Source organism: Nycticebus coucang, chromosome 21, assembly GCF_027406575.1.
Source record: "Nycticebus coucang isolate mNycCou1 chromosome 21, mNycCou1.pri, whole genome shotgun sequence".
NCBI lineage: Eukaryota > Metazoa > Chordata > Mammalia > Primates > Lorisidae > Nycticebus > Nycticebus coucang.
Window position 1 is genome coordinate 52,722,136 of NC_069800.1, and position 20,443 is coordinate 52,742,578.

Consider the following 20,443-nt stretch of genomic DNA (forward strand, 5'->3'; position numbering starts at 1 on the left):
AAGAAAGGAAAAGAACAGTAGATCAGGTTTTTCTGGGCCAAACTCTGGCCTCAATCAATACCTTAAGAGGCGTCACCTCTATCATAGCAGGACAAAAATGGCCTTGGCCCACAGAATCATTCCACATGCAAATTATCCAGGGCAGACATAACCACTTCTGCAAAGACCAAGCACATGCCTGGCACAGAGACTAAGGGGGACTGTGTCACAACCAGGAGAAAACAGCACACAATTTCAGGCAGGAAGGCTGTGCCCCACTTAGCACCTACCTGGTCATTGGGGTCCATTTTGGTCATCATCCTTTCCTCCAGAAGGTTAAAGGTCAGGACTTGAAGGACATACAGCTGATGGGCCATCTCGGTTTTGATTGGGCGGTTCCCTCGGATCACGTGCTAGAAAAAGCAAAGGCAGATAGCAGGAAACTAGACTGACTGACCCTTCGACTGAAGAGCCACACTAGTGCTAATGAAAAAGGGAGTATGCCGGGCAGGCAACAGAGCTCTCCTGCTATACCCAGGGACTCCATTTTCTCAAAGGGCTGAAGCATGAACGGGCTTGGTTCAGGCAGAGGCAATTCTCTACATGCCTGAACGGCCCTATCGTCCTCTTTCTCCCCCGCCTGGGGGAGAAGTGGGATGGAGGGCAGGGCTGCACCAGCCACACTGAAGACTCAGGAGGCCACCCCAACAAGGCTATGGCAGGGAAGCTCAGCAGCTGGGCCTTACTCCCATGAGCCGCCCCACAGGACTGCTAAACCCAAGACTATGGACAGTAGGTGTGGAGGAAGAGCTGTTTTTCCCTTAGAAAAACAAAATGTTTTGGATGGCTTCACCCTGCGAAAGAACTTTAGGAAAGATTGTTTTCTTTATATGATGCTGAGACACCTCCAAAAGGAGGAATGTGCTGAGACATCTCCAAAAGGAGGAATGTCCAACTCTCCCAACCCCGCATACCACCCTCTCCTCTTCCCACAGCCCCCACACCACGTCCCTCTCCCTCTCTGACTCCGTCCTCCTGCCCTGTGCCCTGACCTGTAGGTTCACCACCTCCCCTTTTCCCTCTGATGGCCCCCTCGTCCTCTGTCTGTCCCGGTTAGTCAACACGGGATTATGCTCTTGTCTCGCTATCCTCTTCTCACGCCTGCACCATCCTGATATCCTTCTTGCTCTCTTGTACTTCTCGCTGCTCTGTCTCACCCGCTGTCATGAATCTGCCACTCTTGCTGCTTTCTTGCCCAAATGAGCCTCCTGCCTAGTTTCCCACGTGTACCACCTTCGTGTCCTTCATGATCTCTTACTCAGTGGCTTTATGTCTCCAGAGCTGTGCTGTTCAGTCTGGTGGCCACTGGCTAGATGTGGGTATTTGCATTTATATTAGTTAATCCTAATTTAAGTTAAAAATTTGGTTCCTCAGTCACGTCAGCCACATTTTAAGTGCTCATCAGTCACATGTGACTAGTGGCTACTGCACTGCATAGTACAGAGACAGAACATTTCTATTAGCACAGAAAGTTCTACCAAATAGTACTACTCCAGGGATCTCTAACCCTAGACGAGTGCCTTTTTAAAGCTCCCTCTAACTTCAGATCAGTTCACTCTAGAACTTGCCCTGCCTCTAGAATAGATCAATCTCTTTAGACCTGCACAGACCACTCAGCCCATGAAATGTGGTTAGTCCTAACTGAGATGTGCTTTGAGTATAAATGCACACTGGATCTTGAAGCCTTACCACGAAAAAGGAAAATGTGAAATATCTCATTGATAATATTTATATTTATTACATATTGATAATGTTTTGAATATCTTAGGTTAAATAAAATATATTCTTGAACTTGATTTCCCCTATTCCTTTTATAACGTTGCTACTGGAACACTAAAAATCACACAAAGAACTTGCACTGTATTTCCACTAGACGGCCCTATTCTAGATCTCTAGCTCTCTTTGCCAATTGGAGACTCCAGAGCTCTCTCCCTTCTCTGTCTCTTTCTTTCTCTAGATTTGCGCTGCCTAATATAGTAGTCAAAAGCCACAAACAGATATTTAAATTAATCTGAAATTAAAATCCCAGATTCAGTTCTTCAGCCACACTGGACTTATTTCAAGTCCTTGAGAGCCACACATGGCTAGTGGCTACCATTCTGGACACAGAGTAGCATGTCCAGCCTGGAGTATAGCGAGTGCTAATGCACTCAAGCCCCATCTCCACTTCCCACCCCTCCCCCTGAACCAGTGACTGTGTTCAGCCCTCCAGCTCCTGCTGTCTCTCAAGCATGACATTTCTCTTCTTAGCTCTGTCTCAACAACACAAGTTCACTTTCTTGCTCTCTGCCCTATCCCCACCCCCCAGCAGTTTCTCTCCCTCAAGTCTCTCTCCTGGGCCAGGGTCTCCTGCCCGCCACTGCTTCCCCTCCACACGGCTCCTTCTGCCTCACTCCGAGCCTTGCTTCTCTCCTGCTCCCGCTCTCCAGCACCCTGGTTTTCCCTACCTGTCTACCCCTGTTCTTTCCTCCTTACTTCTCACCATAATTTATAAATAGCTTTGGACAGAGGTGGAAATTAATGTGATCTTGGTTTTCATTCACTTTAATCTCCTTTCTCAGACTTAACAGACATCATAAAGGGAAGGTAATTAATTACTCTAGCCATCAAGGGCTTAAAGAAGTATGGCTCTTTAATGACTTAAACCCATTTTGATGAGTTACAGTACCAGGGCTTTTACCTGAAGTCTTACCTGGCTGTCAAGCATCTTGGGCCTAAGTGCTGTGGCCTAACAGTGAAATCCCTGGACTTGCACCAACCACATCCTGCCAGACCCTTTGAATCCTGAGTTCTGATGCTGAATTGCCTTCTTCTATGGAATCTTTACTTGTTTACAAGGTTTGTTCAGAAATGAGCTGATTTTCTAATCCCACTGAGGTAAATAAGTCTCAAACACAATTAACTTTCCCTTAAAAGGGCATCCTCACCCCCACACATGCAGAGGAGAGTGCCCAGGACAGTGTGGATGGAATGCGTAAGAGCCTGTGCACTCCCCGTCACATGTGGGCAATGTTCTTATTGCTCGGGGTCCCTCTTGCCAGGCTGGTAGCTAGGTGTAACTGATGAAGTGGCCAGCAGAAGGAAGCTAGTTCTGCAAGGTGGAGTCTGTGGACCCCTCATGTTTAGAGCACAGCTGACCACTCAGCTTCTCAATGTTCAGAGCTTCCTCTTTGATTCAGCACCTTGGCATTCTGTTCTGCCTCTATAAGCAGAGTGCTTACCTACGTGCCAGACACCTTGGTAAGCACTGTATATATCAGCTCACTCAGTCCTCACTCAGTCAGATGAGCTACCTGAAGCCCAGAAGAGTTAAGTGAATTGATCAAAGATAGGAAAATGGCAGGGCAGGGACCACGTCTTTTACACTTTGCTTCTAGATGTTCATTTCATTTTCTTCACTGTGGCCTCCCAGCTTTCCTTTGTTTTTGACAACTGATAAAATTGTTTCCTTTTAATCCGGATCCTTAACTCTTTTCCCCAGCCCCCACCTCAGCCTCCTCTAGCCCATATCACCACCAGGAAACAGGAAATTCGACCTCCTTCCAGATCCCTCCACCATGACCACCATCTACTCTCCCCTATCAGACACCCTTCAGAATACTCTTTCTAAAATGCAGATCTGGTTATGTCACCATACTACTTTAATCCCCACAGTTGTCCTTAGGAGTTAAATTCAGGCCTTATTTGACCAAGTATTTTCTGCCTCTCCAGCCCCAACACAAATCTGCTCCTTGCCCCACCCTGTACCCAATCACACACAGCTAGATTCCCACTTCCCTCTGCCTGAACTTCCTGTGAGGTACATAAGGTAGATAAGTCTGCCTGCTTACCCTGCACAGCTCACCTGAACACATTCCTCTACAGGTTTCCTCATACCCTCTCCTTCTAGGGGGGACTCTGCTTTCCCAGATCATAAACACTGACCACACTGTGCTGTGATTACTAGTCTTTCCTACTTGAGACAGGAAGGTCTTTGAAGCAAACACACTCTGTTTATTTCGGTCAGTGCCCTGCACAATTCAGATTTATGACTGGTATTAGCTGGATGAATTATTTCCCTCTTTTGTGCCTATTTTAACATAATTTCTCTGGATAAAAATTTTGGAGCAGCAGGGTAACCAACAGTGTAATGGCCTTAGTCCCTCCCTGGAGGTGCTGCAATTCCTGGTGGGATGACTTCCTAGGGACATCTGTTTACAGAGGATTACAAGAAAAAGCTTGCCTGTTTAAGAAGTGTTTAGTACTTATTGCTAAGCTCCCTCTGCGTGTCCTCCCCCAAATAGTAATTTTAATAATAATACAATAACTATAATAATAGTAATAATTGCTATTAACAGTAACAAAATACAGGTGTTCCAGGAACTTACATTCAGGATTATAGACCGAAGGTGCTTCTGTGCAAATGCATTGGCCATATCCTATGGAGAAAAATAAATTCATATAAGGCAAGGTGGCAGATGCACACCTGTGACAACTAGCAAGAGGACGGTGGCATCATAGCTCTGGGGCTTTTTTTCTTTCTCAATTTTTCTTTTCTTTTCAAATGAAAAGTGGGTGAATGAAAGAAAATCTACCATCAACTGTATTTTATACCCTGAAAAATGTCCTCATTCTTTTTCATGAGTGCAAATTAACTCAAATAGGGTTTCCCTCCCTAATGGCATAATCAACCGCACCATCATCAAAGACAGATGTGGACTGCTTGACGATAAGACACTTGTGTCACAAGGATGCCAGGCAATAGACATTGCACATGGAGCACAGAGCAGCGTGACAGTTTGTAAGCCACATGAATTGTTGCAGGCAGACCCCAGCACCCAAGCTGGGAGGGTCTTTAACGAAGCAGGGACTCCAGCTCCCCACCACCCGCCAGCAGACGGGCAGGGGCATGGATGCTCTAAATCAGTACGTAGTCTATGACTCACTTCTGACTCGCTGAGGGACAGCATGTTGGATGCTTTGGGGCGATTTTTCATAATAGGTTCACCTTTTTAATTCTGTTTAAGTCAGACTTTGACAGTAATGCTTTATTTATTTAGCAGATGCAGGAAATAAAGCATCCTATATAAATGAATCTTCCAGGGAGTAAAGCTTTAAGGATTCACTCAGAACCATTATTTTGACGATTCTTATGTAAATCTTTAAAAAATATATTATACATCTTGCTCTATTTCTGAAGCAACTCCAGTGATTATAGTTTAATCATTGACAAGGCCTTGGCTTCATCAAAAAGAACATCAGTTATTATTCTGTGTTGTGACACGGTAATACCCTGAGGAGCTATTGAAATGGGAAGCTATTTTCCCCTAAACAAAATGGTCCCAAATTACAATGCTTTTAATTTTTCTAACAGCTTTTCATAATTTTCCTGTCTCCTCCTTCCAGTGTCAGCCATCACATCTTACTAATGTTAATTAGTGTGACTTCACTTTCTAAACTGCTGCCTTCATTTAATTTTATAGATAATTCTAAATCAATGGGCCTAAGGGAGCTGTCATGCCTCTCCTGTGGAGTAATATCCATGAGCTCTGTCATTTTTCCCAGAGCTAAAAGGCCTCTCTTACCTCCAGATTTCTAGCCATATTCTAAATGGCTGACACTGCCAGGAACATTAAGTTTTACTTTGCATTCCCTGAGTACATACTAGCTGGCAGAAAAGGAAGGTGGCCTAGAAACTTCCTTAGTAGCAATAGGCAGTCAGTGGAGATTAAACCTTGCGCGCACAACTCACAACGTAGGTAACTGACAGTGGTCTACAGCTTGAATGTAAAGGAGTTAGACCAAAAGATTCTCTGTGGGGCCGAGGGAGGCACTTATCCTCTTTACCATCCTCACAAAGCTGACCTCTCCAAAGCTCCCTCTAACCAAGAAATGAACATTAAACTCCCTTCTGTCAACTGTCTAACCTTTTCAGATTCCTACAGTCTAGTAAGGGTCCAAAAAAGGCATGGGTTTACCTTTACTCTTTTGCTAAGGCAAGTTGGAAGGTGATATATCTGTCTAGATGAAAGTCACAGGCTGTTTCTGAACCTGATCTTCCCTAGTTGAACCCAGATCCATGAAAAAGCAAGTTACAAAGGAAAACTTAAGCCACACTCCCCGGGGCAGGTACCTCCTAATTTTTTCTGCGACTCTAATATGCAGTACTTCCCTAAGTGTCCTGACATCCCTGGATCTTGGCATACCCTGAACATCTAGATCAGACCATGATATTCTTGCCCAGCTTTGACCTCCCCACCTGGAAGAGCTGGGGCCCTCTCCACACAGCGGTGCTACTTACAGTGACAGGCAGGTCTAGAGGATTAAGGTGCTTGTCCTGCCGGCAGAAAGCAAAGGCACAGAGAGAAGCGGACAGAATGAGCTTTCGGCTTACATTCAAACATGGACAGGGAAGGGAGACGTTAAAAGAGCCAAGCCATCCAGAAAGACAAGGACAAACAGAACCACAGATGCTCCTAGTCGTCCCTCTGGAATCTACCAAGACCTTAGAACATGATCCCACTTGGGCGTTATCTTACTGAGCCCATAATCCTGACAGAGAATTAAGTCTTACTTTTTGTACACTATTTAGACTTTTCTCAGAGAATCTAGAATGCTAGTGTTGGAAAGGCCTTCAGAGATCATTTAATCCAGCCGTTTGGTTTTACAGAAAGAAAAAATGAGACTCACACAGGTTAAAAAGACTGGGTTAGCCACAGCAGGGGAAGTACTTAGTCCTCCAAGACCCCCAACTCTTAAGTCAGTGTTTATTTCACTAATTCCTTCCGGGTAAAACAGGTGACTAGCTTTTCCTTGACGATATCCTTGTGAAATAAATGGGGCTGATGTTGTTGTTCTCATACTACAGATAAGGAAACTGAGGTGCAAAAAGGCAGAGCTATTTGCAAGTTATACAGCGAATGATAGGGAAAGAAAGATATTTAGAATCTGGATCAGAGGACCTTTATACATGAAACTTAGTGCTAAGTCCCATTCATTTTGGATTGCTTGGATTCAGTGGTGCCCACAAAGTCTCCTCTTCCTTATTCTTGGACTCAAAAGTTAGCAAACTGGCCAATTAAGCTGGTTGCCTGTTTGTGTAAATAAGGTTTTATTGGGAGATAGCCATATCCATTCATTTATCTATTGTCTGAGGCTGTTTTTGCTACCATAGCAAGGTTGAGTAGCTGCTACTTGGACCATAGTAGCAGCTTGGACCACTTCCATATGAAGTGGAAAATATTCACTCTAACTTTATTTTTGTTTTTGAGACACAGTCTCACACTATCACCCTGGGTAGAGTGCCATGGCATCATAGCTCACAGCAACCTCCAACTTGGGCTCAAGCAATCCTCTTACTTCAGTTTTTCTATTTTTTAGTACAGACAGAGTCTTGCTTTTTGCTCAGGCTGGTCTCAAACTCGTGAGCTCAACCCATCCACCCGCCTCGGCCTCCCAGAGTGCTAGGATTACAGGCATGAGCCACTGTGCCCAGCCCACTCCCACTTTAAATAAAATCAGTATTTTATTTAAAGGCTCTGCTCTGACCTAGGACCTAGCTGGTTTCCCCACATAGCTCTTTCTTATCAAGGCCGCCAGCCATAGAGGGCTAAGAGGAAAGACTCTTGGAAAAATGGCTGGATTTCTCCTCTCTGCATGGCAAAGAGTGGGTAGGGTGAGAATTACTCTCTTAGAAAATCCCAGATTAAAAGTGTATAGAAGCAGCCACAGACCTGTCGCTTGTCCTCAGGAGCCTTCAGAAAAAGTGCATTAATCAGTGCAATGGCGTAGGTCTGAATCTCCTGGTTGGAGCTGTGTCAATGGAGAAAGAGGCAGAGGGAGATTAGAAGACTGAACAGAAGATGATGCTCAGAGATGGTTTAAAACAATCACTCACAGACTGTAATCAAATCATAATCCCAGGCTGAGTCTGGACAGTGGAGATGCTCTTGACCCAGCAATTCCACTAATATGAATGTATCCTGAAACAGTAATCAGAGCCCTGTGCAAGATTTATTGACTAGATGTTTCATTAAAGTACTATTTTTAAAAAAGGATAGCATGGTAAAAAAATTCAAATATTCACATTAGCAACTCTGTTCATACATATGAGAATCACAGCAGTTATTAAAAATCATCTTTAGGGTAAATATTCTTAACCTGGGATTCAGGGATGGCCTTGGAGTATCTGTTAACTCCAGAAATGGGAGAGAAATTATTCTATGTAGTTAGTCAACTATGTGATATTTATTTTTTAAGAAGAGTCCATAGTTGTAATGGATTTTCAAAGGCATCTGGGATATGAGAAAGGTTTAGAACTACCCTTTTAGAAGACTCTTTGATGTGGGGAAAATGTTCAAGATCTATTGTTCAGTTAAAAAAAAATTAAGGTAAACATAGTTTACCCCCCAAGTTTGTACTGGAGGGACATTCAATTTAATGTTTACCGTGGGTATGTCTGAAGGGCAAATAATTTATTTTTTGTTCTTTACTGTATTTTCTAAGTCTTTGAATACAAACTTATCTTATTTTATTTTTAAAAAACAAAATCTTAGCCAGCACCTGTAGCTCAAAGAAGTAGGGTGCCGGCCCCATATGCCAGAGGTGGCGGGTTCAAACCCAGCCCCGGCCAAAAACTGCAGAAAAAACCCAACCGCCCCTCCCCCCCACAAATCTCCAGATCGTATAATCCTGGCACTTGACAAGATGTTCCCACCTGCCATGTTGTGGGTGCCTTCTGTGGTATCAAACCCCAAGAGGGGCTGATGGGCTTTTGGGTCCTGGTCAGGCAGGAGGCACACAGGGAGTCTAATGGAGGGCACTATGTGTCCCTTAGCCCAAGCAGCAGAGCACATAAATTCTGGTGACAGCTGTGGGCTGAAAATATTCACCAGTGACCCTTAAATGCCACACTCCTCTATTGTCCCTAGGGAGGCAACTAAGTCATTCTCAATTCTGAGACCAAAAAAACCCCCAAAAAACAAACGAAAAAAAACCTCTCCCCCAAAATCCCCAGAGAAGTTCAATGCTGTATGCAGAAACCTGTAAAAGAAAAAAAATAAAATAAGGTAGGTGCAAAGTCATAGGAGAATCAGAACTCCACCTGGAGTTTATAATGTCCCTCTCACTCTAATTAACTTTGTTGGTTCTTTGGGTATGAAAGCTGAGGCTGAAGAATTCCTTAAAAGAGACATGGGTGGCACCTGTGGCTCAGTGAGTAGGGCGCTGGCTCCATGTACTGAGGGTGGCAAGTTTGAACCTGGCCCTGGCCAAACTGCAACAAAAAATAGCTGAGTGTTGTGGCGGGTGCCTATAGTCCCAGCTACTCGGGAGGCTGAGGCAAGAGAATTGCTTGAGCCCAAGAGCTGGAGGTTGCTGTGAGCTGGGGCGCCATGGCACTCTACCCAGGGCAACAAAGTGAGACTCTGTCTCTAAAAAAAAAAAAGAGAGAGAGAGACAAGAAATCAGAGCTAAAATAAAATCATTGTGCTTTCTTTTTACTTGGATTCATGGAGTAAAATAGGGTGGGAGCACAGCAGAGTGAAGGCTGCTGTAACCTCTCAACTCCCTGAACTGGCAGGGGATTCTGGCAGCATTCTGGCAATAACCAACAAAATGGAAGTGAGCAAGAGTCCAAAAGGAATCAGCTATATTACCAGCCTTGTTTTGGAAGTCCAGTTCCCTTATATTATATATTGCTTGAAAGCGGAGTTGAATGGAGAGGAGAGAAACAGTGCTCCAGTGAAATCATTTGTCATATATATTTCTTTATATATGTGAAACATTGTAAGATGTGATACGTTTCTTTAAAAAAAAAGCAAAACAAACCAAAAAAACCCACCGGAACTTATTAAATAATTAATACGTGGTGGTCACTCTCCTAGACCATTTTTTAATCTCCTTTGATTTTCACAGTCTGAGAAGTGGGGGTGATGAGTAAATTTAGGCCAGAAGAGACTAGGTAACTTGTTGAAGGCAGAGACGTAGCATGTGGGAGAGTCTGGATTAGAACTGATATTCTGAACTCACACCTTATGTGATGCTATTCCCCACTGTGCAGTTAGTTCAGTAAGCATTCCTTCAACAAACACTAATTGAGCTCCTACTTAAGGCAAGGGATACAATAATGATTCGTCTCTGTTCCACGGAAATTCAAAGTTTAAAATGGATAACAGTAAAAATACAATATTTTATATAATTACCATAGGTACAGACAGACACTATGGGCTCATAGGGGAGAAAGCACCTAACTGTCTGGTTCCAGGGTGGACAGGAAGATTAGGAAAACCTTCACTTTAGCCTAAGGTGGAAAGGGATGTTTTACAGAGAATTTTAGGCAGGAGGATGACATGATCGGGTGTGAATTATGGGAGGTTCTCTGGCAGTAGTGTGGAAGAAGCAATGAACGAACAAGTAGACCAGCAGCTTGGAGTATAAGCAAAGCAGAGTTAGGATTGGAAGACTTCAACAAAATAAGAGGAGAAAAGAGAACAGACAAGTGAAGGGAGTGGGGAACGTATCTTACACTTGAAGGTGTGAGATGAGTTGGCCCACGGTGATTTCCTCTGCTATCTTCTGGTACAGACTTTGGCTGTTCAAGACCATGCTCTCAAGGATGGCCAGGGATCTCTGAAGGATTGACACGTCCACCATGGGCTGGCTCACATACCCTGCAATCTGGACCAGAGAGGGATAAATCAGCCAGGAAATTCAGGGCCCAAGAAAGCTGGACAGCTATGGTATGTGATACTAGCCCTTAATGCTCTTTCCTCTTAGGCACAATATCCACATTTGGGCAGTTGTTGCTAGGTGGATAGTGGGGCTGGTTTACAGCTACCCTAGCCAATGCACTAGGAACTCCCTAGGCATGGGCAACTCAATCACGGATTACAGTATCCATGCAATTGTGTTTCCTCAAAATCTAAAAGCGTAATCCTTTCCTTCCCCCCCTCCCCCAAAATAAGAGTTCAGGCGTGAACTGAAGTCACTCAGTTCACCTGCTTAAAGTGGAGTACAGAAAAGCAAAAGATATTACTGACACTGGGATCTCATTTTACCTTCATGTATTCTTCTCGTGACCACATATTTTCTCCCTATGTACACTTACAACATCACAGACTCGCAGAAGAAAGGAGGGCTAGACCAGAAGTGCCCCCTCCTATCCACCGAGTTGTCTGATAATCCACACAGGCTACCTTGAGGATTTGTAAATGGAAGGCAGATTTGCAAATGAAATGAACACTTTTTATCCAAAGAGAAGGGAGAGCTCAGGAAGCCAATCAGAAGACTTAGGGATAGTACCGGTTGACTGGCTGGTTTTACCCCAAGTCTCACTGATAATCCAATTCTACTTGGACCATATTCAGTTCTGAGAACCCAGTTCCGTCTCCTCTGTGCAGGCCCTGAGAGTTTACAAAGTGTAAATCTTTTGGGAGCCACAGGAAGACCAAGGCTTGTGGATGAAAAATCCAGCCCCAGGGAATGCAAAGCTGACCCTCGTGGAACGGTGTAGTGCCCTATCTGCCCTCAAGCCCGGAGAATAACTGGCAACGGAGAGAGGAAAGAAAAATAGATTGTTGGAGGCCTCACCTGCTTAATAAAGGTGATCGAAACCATGTCCCAGGAGACAATGCCATGGTCCATGAGCTCTAAGAAGGCAGTCAGGGTGAATGCCAGCATCTCACTGTAGCTGAGACATGTGCAACACACACACAAAATAATACAGAGATTCAGATCTGGGGAGCAGAGATGTGAAAGGATGGATTTCAATGTAAACACCCCTCGGAAAATCAGTCGATGCAACTGGAAGTGCCTATGTGCACACCTGGCCAGATGTGGAACAGATTCAGCCCACATTATCTATCACCGGAAAAAAAAAAAAAAAAAGGCTGCTGGATGATTAAGCTTTCCTTCCTCATATTGCTTCACTTCACTTGTCTATTCCCCAAGACCACAGAAGACACCAGGCCTTTATGGCCCCTGTTAATGTTTAGGCCAAAAGGCAGCAGAGAGCAGGAAAAAGAGCACGAAGCGTGGACGTGGGTTCAATTCCTGTTCAACCACTTACTGACCAAGCAAATTTTATCTTTTTAAATTTCAATTTCATCCTCTGTAAAATCAAGTTAGTCTCACTGCATTAACCCCACGGGGCTGTGGTGAGGGCAAGATGATGATATATACAAAGCCCTCACTGGTAGAAGATAAGGATTAAAGTGTTTTCTCCCTTTTTGTCTCTCCTTATACAATGAATCCTTTATACATCTGTGCAGTGCTCTAGAATTAACACACAATATTCCCACTTATAAAGCACATTCAGACACATTCTCATTATTGGTAATCCTTACAATACTGCAAGGTAGGTATTATTAGCCCTAGGTTAAAGAGGAGGAAAGTAAGGCCGCTCTAATCCTGCACTCTCAAGAAACCGTAGAACTCCTGTGTCAGTGCTGATGGCAGCCAAAGGCTTCAGGACTTCACTACAGCTGGGAGAGCCAAGACTTAAAACAAATACCTATGATTAGTTGCTCAATTTGGCCGAAATTTTGAATAGCTGATCTGTCAGCTGAGAGATTTCTGACTCCCTCTCTGCCAACTTAGGCTCCACAGGCTTAGATGAGAACGCAAGCGTCTGTTTATTCACTGCTGATCACAAGGCACAATTTCCCAACACATGCAGCTTAACTCTGGAGTGTTATAAAGATGTTCACGGAGTATCACAAAGTTCTGGGTCTTCGCCTCCCTGTGTGAATGTGTGGCAGGGAGACGGTGAATGATAAGGGTAACCCGTGGTAATCACAAACGCAGGTCTCTGTGTGTGCGCATGCCTGCAGTAGGGGAGGTGAAGAAGAGACAGACACCTGTCCTGGGAGATAACGGGCAGTCTGTTCATAACCTTCAGCAGACCAAGCAATTTCCATAAAGTAGCAGGTCTGTCATGGACAGACCTCTCTCTTCCTGACTTCTGTATCCCCTATTTTTACTACGCATGTGGCACAGTACTGTTTTGTACTATTATTTAATTTGTGAGAACCCAGCTAGACAAGATTTAGGATGACAATAGTTAATCAGAGCCCTCTGTATGGACTGTCGTGCTCAGCACACTTCAATATGTCCCTTAATTTGACTCAGTGGAAATGAGATGAGGATGCCCTGTAGAGTACAGTTAATGTTTGAAGTCCTTCAGAACAAGACCTCCATAATACTCACTGGGACAAGAGCTTGGTTCCACTTTCCACCAGCCTCGTCAGCACAATGATGCCATCCATGTTGATAAACTCAGTGGCGAATGTCACATCGGCGGAGAGCTTGGCCAGCTCCTTCATGGCATCCAGCCGGGTCTCCATGCTAGATGACTGGGTCCTCTCCATCAGCTGGCGTGCAGCCCGGGACTGTGAGGCCAGGGACAAGCTTTGTGCCATCTGCTCCTTGCAGCAGATCACCACTCTGTGGATAGCTCATTCGGGCCTTTGTATGGACATCAGAACCTGAGGCAGAACCAGCTTCTCACACCACTTAGGAGTTACTCCACAAACGTTTACTGGATCAGTTAGGGAGTTACTGTATGCCAAACCAATGTGTAGTTATCTATATTTTTTCTGTACTATGGTCTATGGATTAAAAAAAATTCCTGCCAAGAGAATACAAGAGAGATCTGGGAGACCCATTAACTACGGTAAGTCATAGAGAAACAGATACTGGTTTCACAGAGGAAGAATTTCTATCAATTAACCCTGTCAGACAGTGGATGAGGTTTCTGTTGAGTTATTGAGCTCCCTGTCACTGGAAGCAATCAACCATCTGGACAACCATCTGTCAAAGATGCTATAGAAGGGATTCCTGCATTAGGTGAAGAATTCAATCTGATGACCTTTAAGTTCCCTTTTAATTCTAAAATGCAATAAGCCTGACCTTTTTATTTTTTTTTTTAAACAAACTTTCTCTCGAAGTCTATATCTTTGCTGCTCCAAGTGATAGTCTTAGGGAAACTTCAAGAAAATCAAGAGCCAGTAACAGTTAATTTTAGAACAGTTTCTTGAAGATGATAGCGGTGGAAACAAAACTTCCTCCTAGCAGGATCCCTGCCTCCTTTTCTGCAAGCCATGGCCACAGTCCCTCTTCTGCTGTCTTTCCCTTTGCTGAACTTATTAACTTCATAGTCAGTGTCTTGCTGTGTACCATTTCATCATTCTCTATTCTAATGTTTAGCATTAATTTAATATTATCTGCTGTAAAGAAGAACCTATGAGCAAAAACACTCCCACAATCTTTCCCCTTTCTCACTGGCTAAAGCTAAGGAGTCAGGCCTGCTGGCCCTCTCCCCTTGGCCTCTCCTGTTACAGAGATGGCCCTTCACAGCACACTGTTCTCTATGATACAGACTTCCCCACTATCTCTGTGGTGGAGAAATTTGTACCATGAGAAAAGGTCAGAGGATAGAACAATTTGAAGAGCACTGGTCTGCATCCCACTTAGAAACTTCCAACTCCAAATGTCAAATTTTCCTCCTGAGACAGCATTTCTGGGCTCCTGCCTCCCGCTTCAGAGAGATGTGCTTCTGGCAAAGCCAATGGTGTGGTGCAGGAGGGCTGTGAAATGCTTCGGGACTTCCATAAAAGTGACGAACTCCCAAACTGTCATATTAAATTACCAGAGCTCAGGAGGGAAGAATGAAGTCCTTAAGATGAGAAGTGTTCAGAAGAGAGGGAAGCAGAAGAGTGTGATGGTAAGAATATGGGCCTAGAGTCAGGCGGAGCCAGGTTTGAGAGCCTACTCGGCCACTTTTTAGGTATATAAAAAGTGGCAAGTTAATTAATATCTCTACGTCTCTGTTTTCTTATCTGCAAAATGGGACTATCAAGAGTACTCATCTCATTGAGTGTTTGTAAGGATTAGATAATATAACGCATACAGAACGCACCAAAATACAGGTGTTCAGTACATGGTAGCTGATATTACTTCATACCACCCTCCTCTCAGATGAGCAGAGGGAGGGAGGTCTCTCTGTACCAAGAAAATAAGGTTAATTTTCTGGCTGCCTTTCGACAAGTGTAACCAAAGCTGCACCCATGTTGATCATCTTCCTCATGGGTTGAGCAATCAAGGCAATGCCTTCCACCTTGGCTTTGGGTCCATCCTGACTTAGCAAGGTCCTGGTTCCTTTGATTACAACCGTCCTCATTCTCAAGGACACAAGTTGCAACAGAAGTTAACAACTGTGAAGGGTCAGAGAGATGGGGAATTGGGTAGATGTGGACAGGAGCAGGATGAGACCTTTCTCTATGTCTTTGTCAAACATTCTGATTTTTGAAACATATTGATGTTTTACCTGTTTTTAAAAGCACATCTTTTTGAGTCTCTATCCCTCTTGAGTTACCACTTCCTCTGTCTGCTTCCTTTGAAAGCCTCTGGATATAGTGGCAGACTCAAGGTCCTCGCTTTACCTTTCTCTGTTCAACCTGTTGCAATCTGACCACCTGGCCAACCCAGCACAACTGTTTTTGTTAATGATAACCAGTGGCCTCTGAACTCTGGGGTCAGCAGACAGCTTTTGTTCTCTCACTTTACTCAATCTCTCTGCTCACTAAAAACTACAGACCACACATTCCTCCATCCTGGCTCTATCCCTGCCCTCTGCACCTCAGTCACTTCACAATCTTGGTGTCTCTTCTACCCTTCGGGTTGATTCCTTAGTGACCTGTAAGGCATACCCATGCAGGAATCAGCAGGTCAGCCTTACTTCTCCTCTCCCCTTTCACACTCAGCATGTTATATATTCAGCATGTTATATATTCATGTTATATACTCCTAAACATTTCTCATGTCCACCCTTTCATCTCTACCATCACTTGCCTTCACTGGGCTGTTAACATCCTCATTAGCTTCTTAAAGGTTCCTCCTACCATCAGCCTTCCTTTTCTTAGCCCATCTTCCCCACTGTCATTCATATGATCTTTCTAAAACTTAAATCCAAATATAATGTACCTTCCTGTTTAAAACCTTTTAACATCTCCGGTTTCCTTGTGGAGAACGTTCAAACCCATGAGCAGGCCACCCAGTAGCCTTCAATATCTAGTAGCTTCAATGATTGCTACGGGCCTTTGGCCACCCAGTACTCCAGCCTTCTGTGCCCTTGTCCATGCTGGGAATACCTTTTGTTTTCTTCTTTCTCTAGCTAATTCTTGTATATCCTTTAACATCTGAGCTAAGCATCCCCTTCTCTGGGAAGGCTTCCCAGAAATGCCCAGGCTGAGTTAGATGGTCCTTTCTCTGAGTTCCTACAACTCCCTAGGCAACTTTCTCTCCAGACCCTTATATTTGTTTACTCCCAGGTAGGCTGTTAGAACCAAGAATGACTTTTTAATGCCCATAGTCCTAGTTTCTGGAACAGAGTTTAGGCCATGGTAGGTGCTCATGTATGTTTGTTAAATGAATAAACTCCTGAAGAAGGACGAATACCTACCGGGGAGATAGCCAGTTGTAAGATCGTTCCATTCTTAATGTCACTGCGAGTCTGGGTAGCAAAAAACAAAAAGCAACTAAGATAAAATGTTAAAATAGTATAAGCCAGTTCAATCAAGAAAAACACTTTGTCATTTTAAAAGTAGTTATAACTAAGTCTCCTCAGACAAACTCTTTGTCCTTCTGCAAAGGGTTTCTAAGATCCTCTTCAAGCACAGTGGGCTCTCAGAAAAAAGCCACATTTCCCAGCCACTAGAGGAGGACAAGGGCTGGTGGGCACTAATCTGCATAGTGAAGAGCTCTTTACCTAACAAATGGAAGCTACCTGGATGCTAGGTGAGACGAATACCTAGATGTTCACTTCGAGCAAGGACCATACTGACTGCTTCTCCCTGTACTAACCTGTTCAGTGATGTAGAGCTGGGGACCATCTGCATAACGGAGGGTGTAGTACTCTGGGTTTGGCAATGACCACCTGTGTGAGAGAAAAACAATACATCACATTTGGCCACTCCTCTGAGCCTGTCCAGAAACTGCAAATAAATGACTTCCCAGAGTTGCTCAAGGCCTGTTTGAAGTATAATAAAAAAAAAAACCCAAAGCTTTTGGTTGAGATGTGGAAAAAAAATCACCTCAGCCTTCTGTACAGATTTGCACTCAAAATGAGGTGCATACAATTGAGGGAGTGCTCAGATCCCACCAGGACCACGGTAGGGCACTCCTGAACTAAAAGGAAAAAAGGAAGATTTACACATCTCAGGGGCAGCCTCATCAACTGTATTTCTTTCATCAGACAATGGTCCCCAAGAGGCCCACACTGGGGTCCTGCCTAACTGGGGATCCCCTGCAGAATTTCCTTCAAGGTCTAGCAGTGCTTCTCTGTCTGAGCTGCTCTGTTGGAAATGAGATCTGTTTCAACTTACCCATCACAAACTTCCTTAATGATGGATGCCAGGGGCCGCTTCTGAAAGAAAAAGAGATTATTCACTAGCAACCATATTCGACTCATGCCAAGGTTCTAACCAGCAGGATCAAGAGATGGGACATAAGAATGAGCCACCTGGGCCATGAGAACAGACCTCTTTCCTGACAGAGGAGGAAGAGGAAGCCTCTCCCAAGCCATGGTGACTGAACTTTCCTAAGGTGGACCAGACCTTCCAGGCTCAAGGCTGAGCCTTCCTATCGTTGGTTCTTCCTCTTGATGCCAAAGGTCCCCAACCCTTGAGACACCGCCTGCCGTGCCCTCCCCAGAGCCCTCTCCTTGTACCACTGCTTCTCATTATCAGGAGTGTACCTGGTCAATTTCAAGGAGCTGGGCATTGGCACCTGGCCACTCGATGGCCACTTTGACGATGTCTGATGGTGGTGGCATTGTTCCCAATGGGCCAAACTTCTCCAAGACACGGACACAGCTGCCTGAGGGGGAAGAATAAGAGTCAGAATAAGAAAAGAAGTTGCAGAGTATGCCTTCATTTTTTACTCTTGATATATATTTTGCAGGGTCTGAAGACAGATCCTGTGTAAAGTAATATGGAACTGCAGTTGACCCTTGAGCAACAGGGATTTGAACTGTCCAGGTCCATTTACTCACAGATTTTTCTTAACCAAATGCAGACGGAAAATACGGTATTTGCAAGAAGCGAAACACACATATGCGGAGGGCCCACTTTTCCTAATGACAGATTACATGGTGGGGGGGTCCTGGAACCCATCCCCCTTGTATACCGAAGGACGCCTATACTTGGTTTGAATTTTTCTAGATCATATCACAACCTTTTCTTGGGCTTCTGTCTCCTGAGATTAAATCAGCAAGTAGAAATGGGAAAACCTATCTATCATCTACAGATCAGCCACTAGCAAGATCTGCCAACATGACTCTTTAGTTTAAAGGTCAAGAGGTCTTGGTGGTAGATGAGCATATTTACTGTAAATTGCTATCTGAAGCCCTGGGAGGGGAGAAGCATGTGCTCTGAGACAGACGAGAATAGACAGCCTTTTCATGGCTGAGTGTTTAGCTGAAGGAGCCAGGCCACTCCACCCCAGTGTCAGCAGGGCCGAGCTATGCTCCCTTGCCTCCTCTCTACTCATTGCTACCACCCTTTTTCCCTTAAAGGATACAATGCCGAGCTCCTCTGTGTGGGATGACGTTCAGAAAAGGGGGAAGAGAACTGGGACAGGAAATGCTATTTCAGTCCTTACTGCCAAGGGCAAGGGCTGCTAAGGGTTCAAATGTAGGGAGGTAATGATCTCCTAACAAAGGCTCCTCTATAGGAGAACAAGGCTTTGTAAGCACCTCTGACCCCTCCCCCACCTTTCTCCAAAATAAAGGAAAATAAATCAATTTAAACAAGTCTGGAAGATGGGCCCATGTGACTGGTATCCTAGGCAACTCTTCATAGTTTAGTGGTATTCCAAGCAGTAGCTAAAGCATTCTCTTTCCAAGGTCGGACAAGGGAAGTCACTCAACTGATGGATTATTTCAATGTATGTTTACACTCCTTGCCTACAGGTTCAGGAGAGGCCTCTCTCTTCATGAAAAAGACCTTTCTGGGCTCCGTGCCTGTAGCTCAGCGGCTAGGGCGCCAGCCACATACACGGGAGCTGGTGGATTCTAACCAAGCCCAGGCCTGCCAAACAACAATGATAACTACGACCAACAAATAGCTAGGCATTGTGGCGGACGCCTGTAGTCCCAGCTACTTGGGAGGCTGAGGCAAGAGAATCGCTTAAGCCCAAAAGTTGGAGGTTGCTGTGAGCTGTGATGCCATGACACTCTACTGAGGGTAACATAGTGAGACTCCATCTAAAAAAAAAAAAAAAAATGAAAGAAAGAAAAAGACCTTTCTGCAACCTCCAGCTTTAGCCACTCACTCGCAATCCATGCCTCACTAATGGAGACCGCATGCTTCTCTGGCACACAGAGCATAGCTGTTGCTAAGCTGTTATTCGAGTATACTATCAATTTTTCAACCCCCAAACCAGATGTTAATTCTCACAGTCTGCTGTGTACAAACCTCTTTGGTGAAAAAGGGTAAAAGTCCCATCCTCAACAAACTCACAGGCCTCAGCAAGAGGGAATCTTTCATGACCATTTCCTAATCAGGGTAGATGGCTTCGGAAGTTGACTGTCAAAAATACCATGATAGAACATGACAATGTAAAAGAGATGGTTTTCAAAGTGCTTTCACCTATTACACTTTATTGTGCCCTCCCAGCTGACCTATGAAGTAGTCAAAATAGGATTATCGCCTCCATTTGAAGCTGGCAAACTACATCTCAGTGTTTCGTTAAGTGCCCAAGTTCACTCAGCCAGGAAGTAGTAAAGGGGAAACACAATTTGGAGCTGACTTTGCCCAGTGCTCTATGCTTTCCCCTGAGCTAGCCTGAATTTCTGCCTGTTGCATCTAAACCGAGCCAAAAGGGGTTGAAGTGGGCTGGCCTCAGGGCCCCTACAGCTTCCATGAATTCAGCAGCTCCCAACAGAAGTTTTCATGTGTAACCTCTGAAAAGAAACTGGCCCCATGAGCATAACTTCTGTTCTGTTCCAGTGACAGAGCAAAACAGGGCGTTCCGATTTCAGGGGTGGCGCAATGAATCTCTGGAGGCCTAGGGAAGGCACCCTTATCCTCACTGGTAAATCTGCTGTAATTAGGAGGTGGGACTGCACAATTGTAAGGTCACTTTTAAAACCGAGATATAATTTACATACAATAAAATGCATAGAACTTAAGTGTATATATTTGTGCAAATATAAACACACACATATATCTCCCTATAACTACCACCCAAAACAAGAACCTTTTCATCACCCCAGGAAACTCCCTCTTGCCTCCTCTTAGTTAATCCCCACCCCCCAGTCCCAAAGGCAACTTCTGTTTATCACTGACTATGAGCTCTGCCTGGATTTGCACTTCATATACATGAGATTGTACACGATGGCTTTTTAGACCATTTGTTATTTAGTTTG

The 20,443-nt window shown here is 44.4% G+C and overlaps 1 protein-coding gene across 2 annotated transcripts in view; it reads right to left on the reverse strand.

Annotated features, from left to right (window-relative positions):
* Positions 1–20,443, reverse strand: part of ELMO2 (engulfment and cell motility 2) — a 38,162-nt gene that overhangs the window by 8,762 nt on the left and 8,957 nt on the right. The window contains exons 2-11 of one of the 2 annotated variants that reach the window (XM_053574624.1): positions 17,771–17,892; positions 17,400–17,440; positions 16,879–16,951; positions 16,478–16,528; positions 13,225–13,406; positions 11,608–11,707; positions 10,544–10,695; positions 7,752–7,830; positions 4,407–4,457; positions 270–392 (exon numbers count right to left, since the gene is read on the reverse strand). In XM_053574624.1, coding sequence (XP_053430599.1) covers positions 270–392; positions 4,407–4,457; positions 7,752–7,830; positions 10,544–10,695; positions 11,608–11,707; positions 13,225–13,406; positions 16,478–16,528; positions 16,879–16,951; positions 17,400–17,440; positions 17,771–17,848 — 930 coding nt within the window. In that variant the 5' untranslated portion in view covers positions 17,849–17,892. Of the gene's footprint in view, positions 1–269; positions 393–4,406; positions 4,458–7,751; positions 7,831–10,543; positions 10,696–11,607; positions 11,754–13,224; positions 13,407–16,477; positions 16,529–16,878; positions 16,952–17,399; positions 17,441–17,770; positions 17,893–20,443 lie in introns of those variants that run through there. The other variant, XM_053574626.1, reaches the window with a different exon arrangement.